A 21,012-nucleotide genomic window follows, 5' to 3' on the forward strand; every position below is an offset into this window, starting at 1 on the left:
GTTGCACGTTGTACAATATGGTAGGTGACACGTTTGCACAAGCATCTGTGATGCAATGTTGGTGGAGGGGTCGCATACACCTGCTGTTTGATGTGACCTCACAGAAAGAAGTCCAATGTGGTCAGGGCAGGCGAGTGTGAGGCCACTTCACGCAGCCACCATACCCAATGACTTGTAAGAAGGACTCCATGAGGTATCGCTTCACGTCCACAGCCTTGTGAGTTTTACACGTTCTAATCATAGCATTTCTGTATGCAAGGTGTCGATTCGTATTGAATTGATGATTCCCTACAACTTTGTAATTCACTTTTTTTCTCTATCTCATTCCGTTTTTGAAATAAAAATGCTAACTCTGTTGATTTCCACCAGGTGGCGCTATAGGTGGTTTCATTGTGTGATGCATGGCTACTTTACTATACCTAGACACCACTTCTATGCCTATAGCTGCCGCCGTTCTCAAGTTAAGGGCGGTGGACAGGGTATGGGTGGACACACTGCATAGTGTATAGTGGGCCTATAATGTGTGTGTATATACTGTATAGTGTACATAATACTATGTAGTATATACTGTGCATGACACCGTGTGTATATTTGGTACAGTATAAGCAATATTGTAGTGTATCACAGATTTAACAGTGCGGATGTATAGTACAGACCAAACGTTTGGACACACCTTCTCATTCATAGAGTTTTCTTTATTTTCATGACTCTGAAAATTGTAGATTCACATTGAAGGCATCAAAACTATGAATTAGCACATGTGAAATGAAATACTTAAGTGGTTCACCCATTTTTTTCATTTTCTGTCGAAGTTCTACTTACAATTCTAGGTATTTTCTCCATTGGCTTGTGTTTCCATTTCTGACACTGAGCGGCGCTATGCTGCACGCTCAGTGCCTGTCACATGACCCCCTGGAGCTGTGGCCGCCGGCATTCTCTGACGTCCCGGCATTTCCGGGCTCTCAAACAAGACGGGTACGTCACAGGATGCCGGCGCCACTCAGATCGAGTGACAGGGCTGTGGGCGGTGACTACCGCACGTCACAGCTCAGCATCGAGGGGAGGATCCGGAGGACGTCAGTGTGGAGCCGGCGTCCTGCAGATAGTGAGGCACAGGGCGCCAGTGTGCAGTTCCGGTGGGGGGGTCTTCAGCTGAATCCCCCCCTGCACGTAAGTATGTGATCAAACTGTCCACCCGCCCACTCTGCTGCGATGTCAGGAGAGCGGCCGGTGTCGGGCAGTGTGATCATCTGCTCCTCCCAGCAGCAAGACACTGACAGGCATGTCACCGCTGTGCTCTGCCATCTGTCCTGCTGCATGGGACCAACTGTCTGCACTCTGTCACCTGCACCAGAAGTCACAGAGTGGAGACAGTTGGTGACAGAGCACCTCTGCCCCCCCTCTTCTTTCCCCACTCTCTTCTCCCCCCCTCTCTCTTCTACCCCCCCTCTCTCTCTTCTCCCCCCCTCTCTCTCTTCGCCCCCCTCTCTCTTCTCCCCCCTCTCTCTTTCTCCCCCCTCTCTCTCTTCTCCCCCCCTCTCTTTCTCCCTCCCTCGCTCTCTTCTCCCCCCCTCGCTCTCTTCTCCCCCCCCTCGCTCTCTTCTCCCCCCTCTCTCTCTTCTCCCCCCCCTCTCTCTTCTCCCCCCCCTCTCTCTCTTCTCCCCCCTCTCTCTCTTCTCCCCCCCTCTCTCTCTTCTCCCCCTCTCTCTCTTCTCCCCCCTCTCTCTCTTCTCCCCCCTCTCTCTCTTCTCTCCCCCTCTCTCTTCTCCCCCCCTCTCTCTCTCTTCTCCCCCCCTCTCTCTCTCTTCTCCCCCCTCTCTCTCTCTTCTCCCCCCCTCTCTCTTCTCCCCCCTCTCTCTTCTCCCCCCCTCTCTCTCTTCTCCCCCCTCTCTCTCTTCTCCCCCCCTTTCTCTCTTCTCCCCCCCTCTCTCTCTTCTCCCCCCCCTCTCTCTCTCTTTCTCCCCCCTCTCTCTCTCTTCTCCCCCCCTCTCTCTCTTCTCCCCCCCTCTCTCTCTCTCTTCTCCCCCCCCTCTCTCTCTCTCTTCTCCCCCCCTCTCTCTCTCTCTTCTCCCCCCCTCTCTCTCTCTTCTCCCCCCCCTCTCTCTCTCTTCTCCCCCCCCTCTCTCTCTCTTCTCCCCCCCCTCTCTCTCTCTTCTCCCCCCCCCTCTCTCTCTCTTCTCCCCCCCCCTCTCTCTCTCTTCTCCCCCCTCTCTCTCTCTTCTCCCCCCTCTCTCTCTTCTCCCCCCCCTCTCTCTTCTCCCCCCCCTCTCTCTCTTCTCCCCCCTCTCTCTCTTCTCCCCCCCTCTCTCTCTTCTCCCCCCCGCTCGCTCTCTTCTCCCCCCCCCGCTCGCTCTCTTCTCCCCCCCCCGCTCGCTCTCTCTTCCTCGCTCTCCTGGCATGGTCAGTACAGAAATTTCTCCATCGTGGAGGGGTGAGAGGGAGTAATAAACATGGAGTCCCTACTGTGTCTGTGTATTTATTTCTAATAAAGTATTTTTCTCTGTGTGATGTCTTTTTTTTTTTTAAACCCTTTGTTGGAGATTCTTAATGGCCAGGTTAAACTTGGCCTGACATTAAGAATCTCGGGCTTTATACCAGCTGGTAAAACATAGCTGGTATTAACCCCTTATTACCCAGCGTGCCACCTGCCACCAGGGCCACTGGAAGAGTTGGATACAGCGCCTGAAGATGGCGCTTCTATGAAAGCGCCATTTTCTGGGGCAGCTGTGGACTGCAATTCGCAGTGGGGGGCCCAGAAAGTTTGGGCACCCTGCACTGTGGATTCCAATCCCCAGCTGCCTAGTTGTACCTGGCTGGACTCATAAATTTGGTGAAGCCCACATCATTTTTTTTTTTTTAATTATTTCATGAAATTCATGAAAAAAAGGGCATCTCTATATTTTTGGTTCCCAGCCGGGTACAGCTAGGCAGCTGGGGGCTGGGGGCAGCCCGTAGCTGCCTGCTGTACCTGGCTAGCATACAAAAATATGGCGAAGCCCACGTCATTTTCTTAAAAACGTTTTCAGGGAAAAACCTTTATAAAAAAAAAATGCTTCCCTGCATTTCTATTGCCAGTGAAAGTAACACCAAGCAGCGGGGGCTAGCAGCCAGTAGCTGCTTTGGTTACCCTTAGCAATAGAAAATGCAGCGGGAGCCCACAAACAATGTGATTTTTTATTTTTAATGAATTTTTTTTAAAAAAAATCGGCATGGGCTTCGCCCATCGAGCACCAGAGCATTTTACTGCTCAATTCATCCCAAGTAATCAGATGACTCCAGTGTCGGCCGATTACTTGTTCTGTGTCCCCCTGCATCCATCGCAGCGTGTACGGGCTGTGAGGTCAGCGGAGTGGAGACAGTGACATGCTCTGCTCTGACATAGTGTGCTGCATGTCACTATCTTTCTCCACTCTGGCACTTGTTGTGCAGGTGACCGGATGCTACATGTCACTAACTGTCTCCACTATGGGACTTGTTGTGCAGGTGAGAGTGTATACAGTTGGTACTATGCAGCAGAAATCACAGAGTGGGGCAGTTAGTGACATGTATCATCCGGTCACCTGCACAACAAGTCCCAGAGTGGATACAGTGACATGCAGCACACTATGTGTCAGAGCAGAACATGTCACCAACTTGCTCTGCTCTGTCACCTGCGGTGCTGCATGTCACGTTTTTGCCGCGATTTGGTGCCTTTTTTGCTGCGTTTTTGCTCACTGCGTTTTTAATCAGTGCACAATGCCATTAAAGATTGTTGATGAAAAAAAAAAAAGGTCTGATGTCATTTCCTTATTCAAAATGTTCATTGTATGCAGGAGAGCAGACAGCAGCTGCAGAACTACAAGGCTCAGCATCCTCCATTCACTAGTGTATGCAGGAGAGCAGACAGCAGCTGCAGAACTACAAGGCTCAGCATCCTCCATTCACTAGTGTATGCAGGAGAGCAGACAGCAGCTGCAGAACTACAAGGCACAGCATCCTCCATCCAGGACTGTATGCAGTTTTTTACCCAAAAAGAAAAAAAAAATGACATGGGCTTCGCCATATTTTTGTATGCTAGCCGGGTACAGCAGGCAGGTACGGGCTGCCCCCAACCCCCAGCTGCCTATTTGTACCCGGCTGGGAACCAAAAATATAGAGAAGCCCTTTTTTTTTTTTAATTATTTCATGAATTTCATGAAATAATTTAAAAAAAAAAATAATGTGAGCTTCGCCTAATTTTAGTGTTCAGCCGGGAACAACTAGGCAGCTGGGGATTGGAATCCACAGTGAAGGGTGCCCAAGCTTTCTGGGCACCCCCACTGCGAATTGCAGTCCGCAGCCACCCCAGAAAATGGCGCTTTCATAGAAGCGCCATCTTCTGGAGCTGTATCCAACTCTTCCAGCTGCCCTGATGCCGGGTGGCTAGCTGGGTAATAATGGAGTTAGGGCTAGCTGTATATTATCAGCTAGCCCTAAGCCCGAAATTCATGGTGTCACGCCAATATTAGACATGGCCACCATGAATTTCTAGTAATGATAAAAAAAAACACAACACACAGAAAAATATTTTTATTAGAAATAAAACACAACACAATTAGTGACTCCATCTTTATTGAAATAAACCCCCCTCCGCAGTAATCCTGGGTCAAGGGTCCCGCGCCGCCCAATCCGGATCCAATATCATCTGATCGGTTTGCTGGAAGGCAAAGTGATCAGATGATGTGTCAGGTTAAACTACGTGAATCACATGACACAGCAGCTGATTGTATAAAAGCCGATTATACAATCAGCTGAAGCATCAGTGCAAAAAAAATAAAAAATAAATACTCACTTATGTGCTGATTACCGGCAGCTCCAGGAGTCTGATCCTGGCCCATCACTGCAGGAGCGGCCGGTAATCAGCTGATGAAGTCCCCTGACGGCAGGATCAGCTGATAGCCGTCCAGGCGCGAAAAAGCCGGCGACACCACGAGAATCGATCAGCTGATGCGTCAGGTGACTGCATCAGGTGATCCACCGCCAGGTCCTGCAAGCTTCGTACGTGCCCCGGGGAGACTCCACACAGCCAGAGCGGCGGTACCGAGACAGGGGCTGGAAGCAGGCATGGCACCCGGACCCTGCAGACAGGTGAGTATGACATACACACACACATACACACTCACACACTGTATATATACACACACACACTGTATATACACACACACTGTACATACACACACACATACACACTCACACACACACTGTATATACACACACACACACTGTATATACACACACACTGTATATACGCGCACACACACTGTATATACACACACTGTATATACGCGCGCACACACACTGTATATACGGTACACACACACACTGTATATACGCGCACACACACTTTCGTCCCCTGGCTGTGTAGAGCTGCTGCTGTCTCTGTGTGATTGATGATCTCAGTGCATCCACAGGGAAGAGGCAGGGAGGAGGGTTTGGGTGGGAGCAGAGTGGGTGTATTAGACACAGTGAGTGTGTTAGATAAGCCAGACACCGCCCTAGAGCCACAAAGAATTCTGGGACTTGTAGGAACTGAACACAGGAAGTCAGAGGAGAGATTAACCTCATCAGAGCTGGAGCCAGCAATGAGCATGTGCTGCTGGTGCACAATAAAAGGTAATTTTGCTGAAAAAACATAATAGATGTGTTGAGGGGCACATATTAGCAAGATTTATCAGAAAAAACAAAAATCAGTTTTGGTAACTGGACAACTTCTTTAACAAAAAAGTGTGAAACAACTGAAAATATATCTTATATTCTAGGTTCTTCAAAGTAGCCATCTTTTGCTTTGATTTCTGCTTTGCACACTCTTGGTATTCTCTTCATGAGCTTCCAGAGGTAGTCACCGGAAATGGTCTTCCAACAGTCTTGCAAGAGTTCCCAGAGATGCTTAGCACTTGTTGGCCCTTTTGCCTTCACTCTGCGTTCCAGCTCACCACAAACCATTTCGATTGGGTTCAGGTCTGGTGACTGTGGAGGCCAGGTCAATAATAAGGATGACAGCGCTCCTCCGGGTGAAAAAACATGCAATTTCTTTATTCCATCAGTTGTGTCACAGCTACGTTTCGACCTGGTGGTCTTTGTCAAGCTTGACAAAGACCACCAGGTCGAAACGTTGCTGTGACACAACTGATGGAATAAAGAGATTGTATGTTTTTTCACCCGCAGGAGCGCTGTCATCCTTATTATTAGTATGTTATTTCAAATGATCCCTTGATCATGGACGTGTGGTCCTGAGGTACTGATTGTGCTGTTGCACAGGCACTTAAGTTTTTTAACCAAGGTGCTGTGGACTTTTCTTTTTTGGATATGTGAAGGCCAGGTCATCTGGCATAGCACCCCATCACTCTTAGTCAAATAGCCCTTACACAGCTTGTAGGTGTGTTTGGGGTCATTGTACTGTTGAAAAATAAATGATGGTCCAACTAAATGCAAACCAGATGGAATAGCATGCCGCTGCAAGATGCTGTGGTAGCCATGCTGGTTCAGTATGCCTTCAATTTTGAATAAATACCCAACAGTGTCACCAGCAAAGCACCCCCACACCATCACACCTCCTCCTCCTCCTCCAAGCTTTACGATGGGAACCAGGTATGTAGAGTCCATCCGTTCACCTTTTCTGCGTTGCACAAAGACACGGTGGTTGGATCCAAAGAGCTCAAATTTGGACTCATCAGACCAAAGCACAGATTTACACTGGTCTAATGTCCATTCCTTGTGTTCTTTAGACCAAACAAGTCTCTTCTGCTTATTGCCTGTCCTTAGCAGTGGTTTCCTAGCAGCTATTTTACCATGAAGGCCTGCTGCACAAAGTCTCCTCTTAATGGTTGTTCTAGGGATGTGTCTGCTGCTAGAACTCTGTGTGGCATTGGCCTGGTCACTAATCTGAGCTGCTGTTAACCTGCGATTTCAGAGGATGGTGACTCGGATAAACTTATCCTCCGCAGCAGAGATGACTCTTAGTCTTCCTTTCGTGGGGCGGTCCTCATGTGAGCCAGTTTCTTTGTAGTGTTTGATAGTTTTTGCACTGCACTTGGGGACACTTTCAAAGTTTTCTCAATTTTTCGGATTGACTGTCCTTCATTTCTTAAGGTAATCATGGCCACTCATTTTTCTTTACTTAGTTGCTTATTTCTTGCCATAATACAAATTCTAACAGTCTATTCAGTAGGACTATCAGCTGTGTATCCACCAGACTTCTGTACAACACAAATGATGGCCCCAACCCCATTTATAAGGCAAGAAATCTCACTTATTAAACCTGACAGGGCACACCTGTGAAGTGAAAACAATTTCCGATGACTAGCTCTTGAAACTCATCAAGAGAATACCAAGATTGTGCAAAGCAGTAATCAAAGCAAATGGTGGCTACTTTGAAGAACCTAGAATATAAGACATATTGTCAGTTGTTTCACAATTTTTTGTTAAGTATTTCATTCCACATGTGTTAATTCAAAGTTTTGATGCCTTCAATCTGAATCTACAATTTTCAGAGTCATGAAAATAAAAAAAAACCTCTTTGAATGAGAAGGTGTGTCCAAACCTTTGGTCTGTACTGTAAACAATGTGTGTTTCTCTATAGGTACATGACTGCATATGGATATAATGTGTGTGCCTGTGTGTACATATTATATATATACTGTATTCTATATATATATATATATATATATATATATATATATATAGGGAGATTTTTTATATATATATATATTAAAAAAAAAAAAATATATATATATATATATGTATGTGGAGATTCTTTCCTGCCCTTCCCTGCCCCAAGGACAGGTATATTTGTGGTGACTGAACCCTGGGGTGCCACATTTATATATATATATATATATAAATGTGGCACCCCAGGGTTCAGTCACCACAAATATACCTGTCCCTGGGGCAGGGAAGGGCAGGGAAGAATCTCCACATCAGGTAATCCCACAAACAACACTTCCACTCCGACCCTGGAGGGGGAGCTCTACAAGCCGAGTTCAGGTGAAGTCCCCTTTAAATCCAGGTTTGGAGGCGGAGTCAGATAGACAGTTGAAAGTGGGAGTTGAGCTCGAGCGAGGAGAGTGATGACATCAAAATGGAGAGAGCTGTGCACGAGTAGCTGTGTGACAGACTGAGGGATCCTGTTCGTGATGCCAAAAGCTGACCCGCTGACCTCTACTGGTTTAGCGGTAGTCAATAATGGTATTATTATGGCTCCCCTGTACACCTCAACCTAAGGAGGAAAAGAAAGAGAAGATGATACGAACAGTACTTGGTGATTTTCCTGAAAGTTGGCCCCAGTACAATGGAGCCATAATAATACCATTATTGACTACCACTCAACCAGTAGAAGTCCCAGAAAGACTGGAAGAACCTGTCGAAGTTTCAGAAGAATTACCTGTCGCAGTAGAACCAGAGAACCCTGCTATTGGTGAACCTGCCAGTCCTATGGTAAGACTAAGACAACATTCTCGCATACCAATATTGCATAGATCCTCATGCAGACTAGTAGATAGTGCACGCATAGCACCAGCACTAGGTACCAGTACACCGCACCGACGAGTTGAGACGCAGGCATTACGTAGGTCTAGCCATTGCAACTTCGGTCAGTCCCTGTCCCGTTATATAAAAGAATATTAAATAGAAAGTGTAGTAGTTAGTGAAGTGTAAAAATGTTTTCTTTGTTTGTTTATTGCAACTAAGTAAATCCGTAACCGTCAAGTGTATTGAGCCTGCAGGACTTATTGTATGAACTTTTGCATTTTCTTGAACGTTTATTGACATATGGACCAGTGGACCACAGGACTGGTAGTGGTCAAAAACATTCTTATATATACCATACTCACATTTTGCAGCGGAAGGACTGCATTTCTCCGTTTTATTTTTTTTTGTAATTTTTATTTTTTAAGACTTTGTACTATTCTTTATTGTTGCTAATGTTTTATAAGTTTGTGTTTCCAGTCCAGGAGTACTGGATTTAACTAGGGGGGGAATGTGGCAACCCAGGGTTCACTCACCACAAATATACCTGTACCTGGGGCAGGGAAGGATCTCCACATCAGGTAATCCCACAAACAACCCTTTCACTCCAAGCCTGGAGGGGGAGCTCTACAAGCCGAGTTCAGATGAAGTCCCCTTTAAATCCAGGTTTGGAGGCGGAGTCAGACAGACAGTTGGAGTTGAGCTCAAGCGAGGAGAGTGATTACATCAAAATGGAGAGGGCTGTGCTTAGCCCGCACGAGTAGCTGTGTGACAGACTGAGGGATCCAGAAGTGAGGCAAAAGAGGGGTGACCGGGGAGGTGGAGCCAGATTGGTTCATCCCCGAGGAACAGCGCTGATTACCGGACACCGGCATCCAAGATTGTGAGGGATCTAATCTGCCCAGAAATAAAGATCGGAGGCCAGGGAGACTACAAATCTCTTGGCTGCAGCAGCACCTGAAGGCAAAGCCGCTACACAGAGCTTAGAGACCGCAGTGAGTACAGCAGTGCCCCTTAGAGAAGCTCCTGCCGCCTGCCGTACAGGTGAAGAGAGAAGAGAGGGTCAAGGTATAGCTACAGGCAGCCTAGGACCAAGGAGAGACACAGCGCAGCAGGAAGGCCACACAACTAACCTGGTATAGAGATCCTGAACTGTTCCCAGATTCCCCAAAAACTGTCACATCAGAAACTGAACCCCTTTTTAATAACACCTGCAAGTAAAACCTGATCAGAGTTAATGAATTGGTGTGACATACTTTATTTCTCTCATCTGAGGAGCCATAGGCTGCTGCACTAAAGTGACAGTTAAAAAGGCTGTGAAGACAAACTGCCATATCTGTGTAAGGCTACAAAAACTGCCCTGGGGATCCGGCTTCACCTATGGTTAGTGTAAACAACTGGCTGCCTAACCATCACCCCGGAGGTCTGACCTGCAGCCCAAGTAACCTTACTGGAACTGTTGGTGGCGTCACAAAATACTTTTATTTTTTTATATTATTTTTTTATTATTATTTATTTAATTTTTTTTATTTTTTTTTTAATTTATTATTTTTTTTTAATTATTATTATTATTTGCTGACTTTCAGCGACCACCAGGGCCACAGGACTGGGCACAGGCCCCCGTGACATAATCCCATTATCCAACGCCCGGCATCGAGTACCCCACGGCCCTGGGACGGGATATATATATATACGGAAGCTTACATACAGTACACTATCTAAAAAAATCACAAGAATGCCGCGGAGACACCATCACATGTTTCTCAATGCTGTCAGGAAACTAGCCAGGTCTTTCACCGGGAAGGAACAACCACGGGAAGGGCAGTCTCCAGTCAAGAAAACCGCCTATGATAACACTGATGAGGGGCAAATACCCCGAAACAGCTGTCTGTGGATGGATACCATGTTCTGGTATAGGCGGTTTCCTTGACTGGAGACTGCCCTTTCCGTGGTTGTTCCTTCCCGGTGAAAGACCTGGCTAGTCTCCTGCCAGCGTTGAGAAACATGTGATGGTGTCTCCGTGGCATTCTTGTTTTGCATATTTTCCCAGGGGGCCTTGTTCTAGTGTCATTGCGTTGAGAAACACGTGATGGTGTCTCCGCGGTGTTGGATGTTGATCTCCCCGAGGTCTCCGTCTCCTTCCTCAGGAAAAAAGAAATCATGCTCTCTTTTTTCCTGAGGAAGGAGACGGAGATGTCTCTGAAACCTGTAGAACTGTAAAAATAAAAGGGAATCTTTTTAATCTACAGCATTTGTGGTTTTTAGCGCGGCATTAAACCCGTTCTCTTTTACTTATATATTACATTATATTCTCTCATTATTGTGGCATTTGATAAATATAAATAAGTTTGGTTCCTAATTGACCTAAAATTTGAAACTTTTATTCTGGTTTTATGTCAGATAGTGAGAAAAACAGCAGATGTTTCTTTCTAGATAGTGTATGTAAACGTCTGGTTTCAACTGTATACAGTATAATATTGATATATACACATGCTATTTGTGTATGTCTGGTAAGGCTGGGCTTTCAAACTGCTCTACATTCCAGGTTTCCAGTGGGCCATTCCAGTAGTGAGCCAAACTACCCAGTTAAATATTGCTTTGCATATATGTGACATGATGTAACTTTCATTCTATACGTTATGTCCCAAGGTAGCAACTCTGGACCTCGTAAGTGGGCAACTGTGGGCCCTCAGCTTCTCAACTTGTATAGAGTAAAGGCCCCTTAACACACTGAGACTTTCTAGCGATCCCACCAGTGATCCCAACCTGGCCTGGATCGCTACAAAGTCTCTGGTGAGTCGCTGGTGAGCTGTCAAACAGGCATACCTGGAAAACGACGCAACAGCGATACGGACCTCCAGAACGACCTACCTGTTCATTGGGGACGTTGTAAAGCAGATTTTTGAAAGGGAAGTCGCTAATGAAGTCGCTGTAAAGGCCCCTTTACACACAGACTTTCTAACGATCATGCTGCACAGCGGGAAACAAAGGACCAAAGAATGGTCCTGAGAGATGTGTAGTGATCAGCAACCTCACAGCAGGGGCCAGGTCGCTGATGTGTTTCACACACTGCAATGTCGCTGGGGAGGTCGCTATTACGTCACAAAACCGGTGACGTTACAGTGATGTCGTTTGCGATGTTGCAGTGTGTAAAGGGGGCCTTAAGGTGCTTTTCAGAGATAAGGGTACTTCTATAGTCAGTCTTATCAGTGATGGGTAAAATCAAATTAGCTATCTGCATATAAATGTCTTGTACACTAATGTTAAGCAAAAGATGCATTGACCACCCTCTCAGCAAATGCACAGAATTAACAGCATTCTTGTATCCATACGTTATCTGCACCTCATATTATCTCTATAGTCATATAATATGAGTGAGCCATGTGATGCCAGAGTAGGCGTCCAATGCAGCAAAGCCTCAACATAATGCAGATTAAAGCATATCAAGATGAGATTAGAAATGAGTGAATAGATTTGAAGCAAATCAACGTGACTAGGTAAGTCTCATCTGAGTTATGGAACAAACTAGCACATATTGCATTGTTTTTCACAAGCAGATTTGGTTCGTGAAAAAAATTACATTGATGTGGGTTAAATGACATTGATGCGAATGTTGTCCATTTTTTTACGTACAGCACTCAACCAAAGTCATATGAATGAGCCCGTAGAGACTGAAAATGGCTTAAATCAGATGGGACAATTTCTGTAGCCCTGTGCAGATAAAAATAATAAGGGATAATTGCAGACTGCGAATAATACATAGCAGTGGTGTAACTGGAGTCCTATGGGCTCCTGTGCAAAATTTGGAACTGGGCCCCCACCAGCATGTTGGTCAGATGTACAGGCCCCTGTAGCCTTCTAGATTCTATTAACATATATGCGCGCGCTGTCATCCTCCACCCATTAATAAAAGACAACAGATAAATTATATAAATCTTTAGCAGAAGGTAGGGGTAAGTCGCTTGTGGTAAGCAAGTGGACAGTTATTGATTCATTGATGGTCATGTCTGAACTTGAGGTTGGGCCAATGTTATCTTATGGTGTGTTTAAAGGTTTAATGGTTATCGTTTACATATTTCCATTGAATTTGATCTTTACTAAAAATGACTGTGGTATAATCCCTCCCTCTAATGACATGTATGCATTTCTTTATTACAGCTAATAATCTAGATTTTTTTTTGCTTCTATTATGCTTACTTGGCAGATTGTAAACTTTATAATCTCATGTGGCTGGAAGTACGCAAATCACATACTTGTGGTCACATGATCACCCACTTTTTATATTTTAATTTTTCAACTATTTATCTGATATATGGCGATTCCTTGACCGGACAATCACCCGGGAGAAGTGGACTCCTTTTTATCTCTAGATTTGAAACACGGTTGCGCCTGGTATTTGTACTTTCCGCTAAGGTGAGAATACTGCATTTATGGCTTTCACCATCACCACTTTATTAAGGAATTTTGCACTATGGAGTGCCTGCCTTTTTACTCTCCTTAAAGGTTCATTATCAGAGATTAACAGCTGGTGTGTTGTAGACTCAGATCTTTAGCCCACTCCATACAATTGCACCTATAATAGCCCATACATTTATGTTGGCTGACCGGAGAAGGTTCATATTGTTGACCTATTAGTAATAGAGGGTCAGCTGCAGCACCAGGTACAGCCGGTGTAGATTATAGAGAGCTGTGCACCTTCAATCTCCTAATTGGTGAGGATGCAAGGAGTCGGACGCCCACCAATCTTATTGATGACCTATGCATTATTAAATCCAGGAAAACTCCTATCTATATTTACAAGGCTGTCATGAAACTAAACTAGAGGTGAATATAATTTTCTGGTAAGAAGGTTCTGCTGTCGACAGCCTCTTTAGAAAGCCATTTTGCTTGGATTCCGAGCTAACGGTCAGAGGCACCCAAAAATACACTGAAGAACCGCTTTATTGAACTTAAAGGGTGATGTGTTAAGTTTGTTATGTGATCTAACCTACATACCAAATACATGCCTTATTAATTTGTTTAGCGTCCTTTACTGTTAAACTGAGTTAACGTTTATGCAACCCCCTAAAAAAAACCCATTTTAACAGGTTAATTTTAAGTAAATTATAATGTTCATTTTCTCTTTAGTGGTCAGAATATATTTAATATATATAATAGTCTGTTCAGTTTTTGGCTATTTTAATTTCCTATTCATTTTTTAAACAGGTCTTCCTCAGTACCAGGAGAGGCGCTTGGATTGTTAACAGAGTAGCCGATGAAGGGTTTCCACTTGATGTAGCTCTGTACAGTTGTTATAAGCTGCTTATTAAACAATTTATGACAACAGAAATGCTAAACCAATGGGCAGAAAAAAGAATGAACAATCGTTTTAATCATGAGAATTTTGGCCTCAAGCCCAGCCACAGGTACCACAACTGCATGGGATTTGGAAAACCCAATTATATGTCTTATCTTAGGCTTAGTAAACACATACACATAACCTTTTGTACCGCCCCCATGTCAGCAGCCGGAACTGCTCGGATCCTGATCCGCGTTGGCTCGAGGGGTCTCCGGACCCAGGGGTCGTGCGGCCACTCAAAACAAAAGAAACGGGGGCATTTACAGGGGACTGTATGTTTAAAGTTCGTGACGCCACCCACAGTCAATGGTAAGGTGGAATACCACAGCTGTCGTTGGGAGCACCCGGTGGCGATGGGATGGCAGCCAGGTGTTTATCCCCTGTGTGGGTAGGGGGATGCCCTGGGGCTCGGTGATGCTGGCGGAGGGATACCGTTGGGGAGGTAAGGGTCACTGCGTACTCACTCAGTCCAATAACGCTGACACCGACAACTTGTAAACCGAAGTTCTGAGCACCTCTGCAGCAGGGAGGGAACACGCCTGGATCCCGTGCCCGTTGGTGTTGCTTGTTAGCCTGTGACCTTTTCCTTAGCACCTTTCTACTGATTGACCCCTGCAGTGTAAAACTAGTCGGGTCCCACTCACCAGTGTGACTAACTGGATGAGCTTGCTGTCAGGGTTCACGCATGGGATTTTCTGGACTGCGGATTGGGAAAGTCCTATCCCCCTCGTTGCACTAGTACCCTGATTTTGGAGTGGGTGGAGAACGAATCTTGAAGGCTCCGTCCTCCTCGGGTGAATTACCAGGACGCTTGAAGCTACTTCCCGGCCTAGGATCCACGTACTCTGTCGTGCCCTGGCCCCTGCCCAGAGATGGCACAAGGCCGCCGGCTGCCCTCCTCGGCAGTTCCGTGCCCCTTGTCACGATCCCCTGCGACCGGGGTTCCAGCTCCTACCAGGCCCAGACCAACGTCTGCCACCTAGTAGTGTCAAGGAGCCCTGCTCCCAACCTCCTCCAATGCTACACCTCTCTCAGTAGACTTCTCCTGACACTCCTGACCCTCCCTAACCAACCCCCTAAGTGGGCAGCCCTATTCTCTTAAGGCTACCCATTGGTGTGTCTGGTGGGTGTGGTGCAGAGTGTTCCTAGGATTTTGATTAGCTTGTTCTTAGCAATACCAAAGGCCAGGGACCCGTAATCAAGGAGGATGCGGATACTGTGCAGAAGGGCAGATTGTACAATACCCTGTGACGACCTGATAGTCCAGGGTGTCACACTTTCACATACTATTAAAAACATAGAATCAACAAGAAAATCTGCAAGAAAATTTCCATTGAAAAATGAAATCCGAATGATTTATATTTTGATTTTTTTTTTTTTTGCTGGTTTCCATGAAGATTTGTCAAGTGCATACAACGGATGAAATCTACAGCAAAAATTCACATAGATATTTTGTTGTAGAATCTTAATGTGAATCCCACAACCAACAAGTTCCACAGTTTTTCTATATGCACGCATACATATAGTGTATTATACAGCATACAAGTAAAATATATCTTTGTACCGTGTTAGCCAGTAGAGATAAAAAAAATTTTGTTTAAAAGAACAGAGAGTCCTCAGTGGCTGATACCTTTTAATGGCTAACTGAAAAGATGGTAATAGCAAGCTTTCCAGACTACTCTGGTCTCTTCATCAGGCATGGTATAACACAAAATCTGAAGAGTCACATATACACAACAGGACATAGAATGGGGCAGTAAAAAAAAAAAAAAAAAAAAAAAATACAACCAAGTTATATAAAACAGAACTATCACTATGGCAGGGGGACAAACTGTTGTAGCCATACATTTTGCTGCAGTTCAGTGTAAAAGTTTTATTGTCCTTTGATAAGGGTCTGGTCCGGGCTGTGACACGCTCGGATGGTCAGAGGAGCACATCTTTTAACTGATGTAAAAAGACATTAATCCATGAGACACATTCATTCCTACTCTGAATGTGTCAAAGGTCATCATAAGTTTGTACTCCCAAAGTCTCCTATCTCTCTGGGACTTGAAATTTCCTTTCAATACCAGCAATTTCATGTCCATGATGCTGGACAAATATGTGACTCTTCAGATTTTGTGTTATACCATGCCTGATGAAGAGACCTGAGTGGTCTCGAAAGCTTGCAATTATTACCATCTTTTCAGTTAGCCATTAAAAGGTATCAACCACTGAGGACTCCCTGTTCTTGTAAACAAACATTTTTTTATACAGCATATACGTTGTGTAAAGATGTGTGTGTGTGTATTTCTGGGTATGTATGGAAATATATTTTTTTACATTGTAATAATTTCCTACATGTGTTTGCGTTTAGGATTCTTAGCCAAAATCCAACCATAAATGATGACCTCCCGAATCGAATCATCTCAGGGAAGGTCCTTGTAAGACCCAATGTGAAGGAATTCACAGAAACAGATGTCATTTTTGAAGATGGCACTGTAGAGAAAGATATTGATGCAGTATTTTTTGCTACTGGATACAGCTTTTCATTTCCATTTTTTGAGGATCCTGACCTTAAAGTGGAACAAAATCACATATTTTTGTACAAACATGTGTTTCCACCGCGATTGGAGAAAACAACCGTGGCCTTCATTGGCCTAGTTCAACCTACTGGTGCAATCATGCCTATTTCGGAGCTTCAATCTCGATGGGCCACAAGAGTCTTCAAGGGTGAGCATTTGTATAAGATCAAATATGGTTATATAATTGTTGTTTTAGTTGAGTTTATGGGTTAGGTCTCTGCATATAAGGGAAACACTATTTCTGGCATTTACATGACTGTTCCAGGAGGGATTTGTCCGGTCGTTGATTCCTGTATTACTCCTAATTACCCCTACCCTGTATAAATAATGCACGGACACTGCTTATGACTTTGGTTAAAATTGGCCAGAGCAGCCCTTTATTGCCTATTGTTTACACACTAACACAAGGGGGCGCCGTCCAACGGGCGTCCTCAACATTTAACAATAGGTAATATCATAATAATACAGTACGTAATACAATACGTAACCCTGGGTTGGCCCGGTCCAGAAACCACCTTCCACCACCAAACATGATCCCTGGCTGCGACACACACACCGGGCTGGAAATGAGGTATTAATCACCTACGGATCAATACCCCAACCTTGCTGGACCCTATGCCTGCAAGATCCCTGTAACCGGAGCCACTATATCCTACCAGTTACTCTCCAATCAAATAACATTGACCAGACCTACCCCCGCCATAGGACAGGCAACGTGACACCTTGCGTGGCCTGGATTCCCACACACCCAACGCTTGCTTCTCCAACCTGCAAGCCGAAAACCAACTGTTAAACCCGTCCATCCATCAACTCAAACACTGAACATCCCATATACGCACCAGCCAACGTTACCAACTCACCTTACTACACCGCGCTCCCATCATCCTTGGTGACCGCACATGCCACCTCAAATCACTTCGAACCTAGCCGTATCCCAATTTATTCATATATTTATTTTTTTAATTTCCCTTCAAGACGGGCTACAACACCGTGGCCACCCCATAACAAGACCACCACCACCACGTATCAAACACCCTTGATATCACGACTCGGTTCCCAAAACAACGTTCAGGAATCCACCTCATTCCTATCCACACCATCCTACATAGAAGCCAGTACCACCCCATATTACTAAAACAACTTTTAGGTAACCCGGTCTCCTCCTCAACAGGGACCCAGCCACATCACTGTCTCCCTCTGACGGCCACTCAAGCACCCCGACACACCGTGCCACGAGCTCCCAAACCATTCCTGGATCACCGCCATGCCCCACCGGCATCAGTTAGACCAATTAACTGCAACACTGACAGCACCCTCGGCCTACCCATTACTGACCAAGTAAACTGCTGTACCATCACCATGCCCCTCCTCCTGTCTCCAGCTGGATTCAACTGCAACTGGGGTTGATATATTACAAACAGGATCACACGTACACTGCCCAGTTGACTGGGTCAACTCGTACCCTGAAACCAAGTTCCCCCCGCGGGAAACGGTTAAAGTGACCTCACTTGGCAATAATTGCGATCCATAACCTCCTAATTTCCTTTAAAGCCATCCCCTGCAGCCTAACCAATAGGCAAGGGAAAAACTGCCCTCGGCCTTCCCCCAGACTCACAACACATGCATTAACATGTCGCTCCTCAAGAGCAATAAATCACTACCGGTCTCCCCCGACCAATGCGGTCCGTCATCAAAACACTCTAAAAACAACAAGACACAATCTGCCTTACCCAGAAAAGGTCAAGACCTTCCCACGTACTCAACCACCACACTATCGGACAACCGTCATCCGAATGTGGGCCCCTTTCACTTACCAGGAAGCCCACCCGACCTAACGGAACCATGTCCACCAAAGTTAACACACCCACAAAACCACAATGCAATCACAACCCTCGCCCTGCACCTATGGCTGAGGCAAAGGTGCCGGAGCATTACTTTCAATCCACAAGGTCCCCAACAAAACCTCCCCAAACAATAATTCACGTCCCACTTCCTTCAGCAAACCACACCAACAACAAGTCAACTGCACTACAAAGTACACCGTAAAATTGCCCCCCACACCACTAGCCTGATTGACTCCATATGCAACTACGGGCATGAGGAGCCACAAACTTTCCAAACACCATGTCCAGACGTATTTTTCTTAAAGGAAACCTTGTACAAACAACCCCCTTCGAGCCCTCATATTACACCACACACTAGATAAAACCTTGCCACACCGTAGGACCCACTCAAAACCAACCACCGTAAGATGCACCACTTTGTCTCGTAGCCCGCAACTGAACACTCCAAATCAAATACTCTTCCGCCTTAGACTGTAGCACCTCAATTCCCCAAGCAAACTCTTACCAAGAGCCACATACCTACCTCTGGGCCACACTTTTTTTTTATTTTTTTTAATTGCATGTAAACATAAAATAGGATTCCACCCATCCAAATATGCCATGTGCCCAACCCCACAAAACACACAATACTAGATGGCCTTAGGACACATGTATTAACACTCCCTGCATGACAAGGCCCCAATCCAGAAGTCCCAACCCAACTTGCATAGCCCCCCACACTCATGTGTGTACGAGGAACGCCATTGTTTCATCCGCAGCCCCCCATTGCTGAGTACTGAGCTCACCAGCAACCGCCCAAAACTGCCCACCACCTACAGGAACCCCAATTCAGGCCCGCTGGACCCTCATTCACCCCAGCACCAAACTCCATAATGGGACAATAAGAGAACTAACCACGAATTAGCCCCTAGGCTACTATCCACCAACACAATCCATCCAGCTTCCAGGACCAAGCCATATTGCCCTCGAGCTAACAATACCCCAAACCGCACCAAACACGCCGCACCCAAAATGTGGTTTCAAACCCACAAAAACCATGACAACAACCAACGCCTCACCATCTCCCACATGTCCACTCTCCTTACTCCACTGATCCACAGCAACCCTCACTCTATACCGGAGCACTGCCCTCACACTCATCACTCACGAAATCCCCCGAAAAATCCCCGCACTCTCCGTACTGCGGGACCCCCTTACCCATTTACCTCGCCCAGCGTAATTTAACCAATATGAACTACCATGCAGAAGAAGATTCCTCATAAAACCCGACCAATGAACCTTTGAACCTTCAACTAAATGCTCCGTCTCCCCTGCTTGCGCAACCCGCGATCATCCCGTGAGCCTCAATAACCTAAAAGTGCATCCCCCACCCTAAAACTGTGACCACCGTCTTGACGCCACCTGCATCCACATGGCTATACCGCCATGGCACCACCTCGTCCCTACTCTAGCCCGGCGTCCACTACATGACCCAAACCCCCCGGGGACCCTGTCTCTCACCCAACCGCAGCTCAGCGACCCCCCGGAACCGCCGCCCCATTGTCCTCTGCCATCCATCTGTCCGAAACTACTGACATCCCGATGTCCTCCTCCTTCCCCTCGCCGCCATCATCCTTTTCCATCTTGGATCCGGGAGGCTGCTCCGCCATGCCTCCCCCACCACGGCTACCCCTGCGAGCCGCCGCGTGGGCAAAGTCGTCCTCCGCTCTGTCGCTTGACCCGCAGTGACAGCCCCAGGAGACCGTCCTGTCCCCCGTGCCTCCACCCCGGGTCTCGACTTCTTCTTACTGCGCCCCTCCCCCTCGCCGAGTGCCAGGGGGCTCCACACCCGAACTCACTGACACCCGACTCTGGATCGCAGCCATCGCCGTCCCTGGCCCTCCAGGGCCACCGCAGGCCTCCTGTTGCCAGGTCCTCCCTCCCCCAAGGGAGACCGCTACTACCGGGGGCTGCATGATCGATGTAAGTGACCGGGCGGTCCCTCTGACCTCCTGCCGTCAGGGTCACTCACCGCCACCAAGGGACCGGCACACCCGACCTTCTCCTGGCACCCGATCTCCTGCTGTCCGCAGCCCCGCGGTCACCCAGTCGACTGCGAGGGGTTCTGCTGGCCTCACTCTGCCGCCGGACACGCTCCCAGCCAGGAGCCACCGCAGTCACTCCTATGCCAGCCGGAGGCCCGGGACCGGAAGTGGGCCCCCGTATTGGCCACTCCCACCTTGCGGCCCTCGCGGCTGGAACGCAGAATCCTCCCACCTGCTGGAGCAGCCGCCAGACGCTGCTGCTGCTCAGCCTGCCGCGGAGGGTTCCCGGAGGGGCTCTGACCTCACCTTCTCGCCTCCCCCGCGCCCAGGGAATACCTGCGGGGGGGGCCATGACCACCGCCCGCTGCTACTGGGGGAGCAAGGGGAAGGCGCCAACAGGTAACCCCGGCAGCCCTGATGTGGGACTGCACTTCCAGGGCCCGTGCGCCGCTACCGCTGATCACCTGGAGATCCTCTCTGCAATCCCCGTCCCGTTCAAGCTGTCCAAGCTGCAGATCTGCGGTGTCCGGATCCATCAGGCTGGATGTCATGATGGAGGTTCCCCAAGCTGTCATCTAGGAAGTACAAGAGGAGGTCACAAAGGAGGTAAGGCCTCGCGTCACCTAAAGCAGGTGCTCTGGAAAAAATAAACGTAGTACTCAGAGACCGAGAGTTCCGGCACACTGCGCTGTTTCCCAAATAAGTGAAAAATAGACTGTTTCAAGTGTTCATTATCTGTTTTTCTTTATTGAAAAAATGTT

General features: G+C 46.9%; 1 protein-coding gene across 1 annotated transcript in view; it reads left to right on the forward strand.

Annotated features, from left to right (window-relative positions):
* The window catches only part of LOC142249964 (flavin-containing monooxygenase 5-like), a 255,743-nt gene that overhangs the window by 165,495 nt on the left and 69,236 nt on the right, over positions 1-21,012 (forward strand). Inside the window, exons 5-6 of the mRNA XM_075322000.1 lie at positions 13,687-13,886; positions 16,176-16,531. Of these exons, the coding sequence (XP_075178115.1) occupies positions 13,687-13,886; positions 16,176-16,531 (556 nt within the window). The remainder of the gene's footprint in view (positions 1-13,686; positions 13,887-16,175; positions 16,532-21,012) is intronic.

Source organism: Anomaloglossus baeobatrachus, chromosome 8 (assembly GCF_048569485.1).
Source record: "Anomaloglossus baeobatrachus isolate aAnoBae1 chromosome 8, aAnoBae1.hap1, whole genome shotgun sequence".
Lineage (NCBI taxonomy): Eukaryota > Metazoa > Chordata > Amphibia > Anura > Aromobatidae > Anomaloglossus > Anomaloglossus baeobatrachus.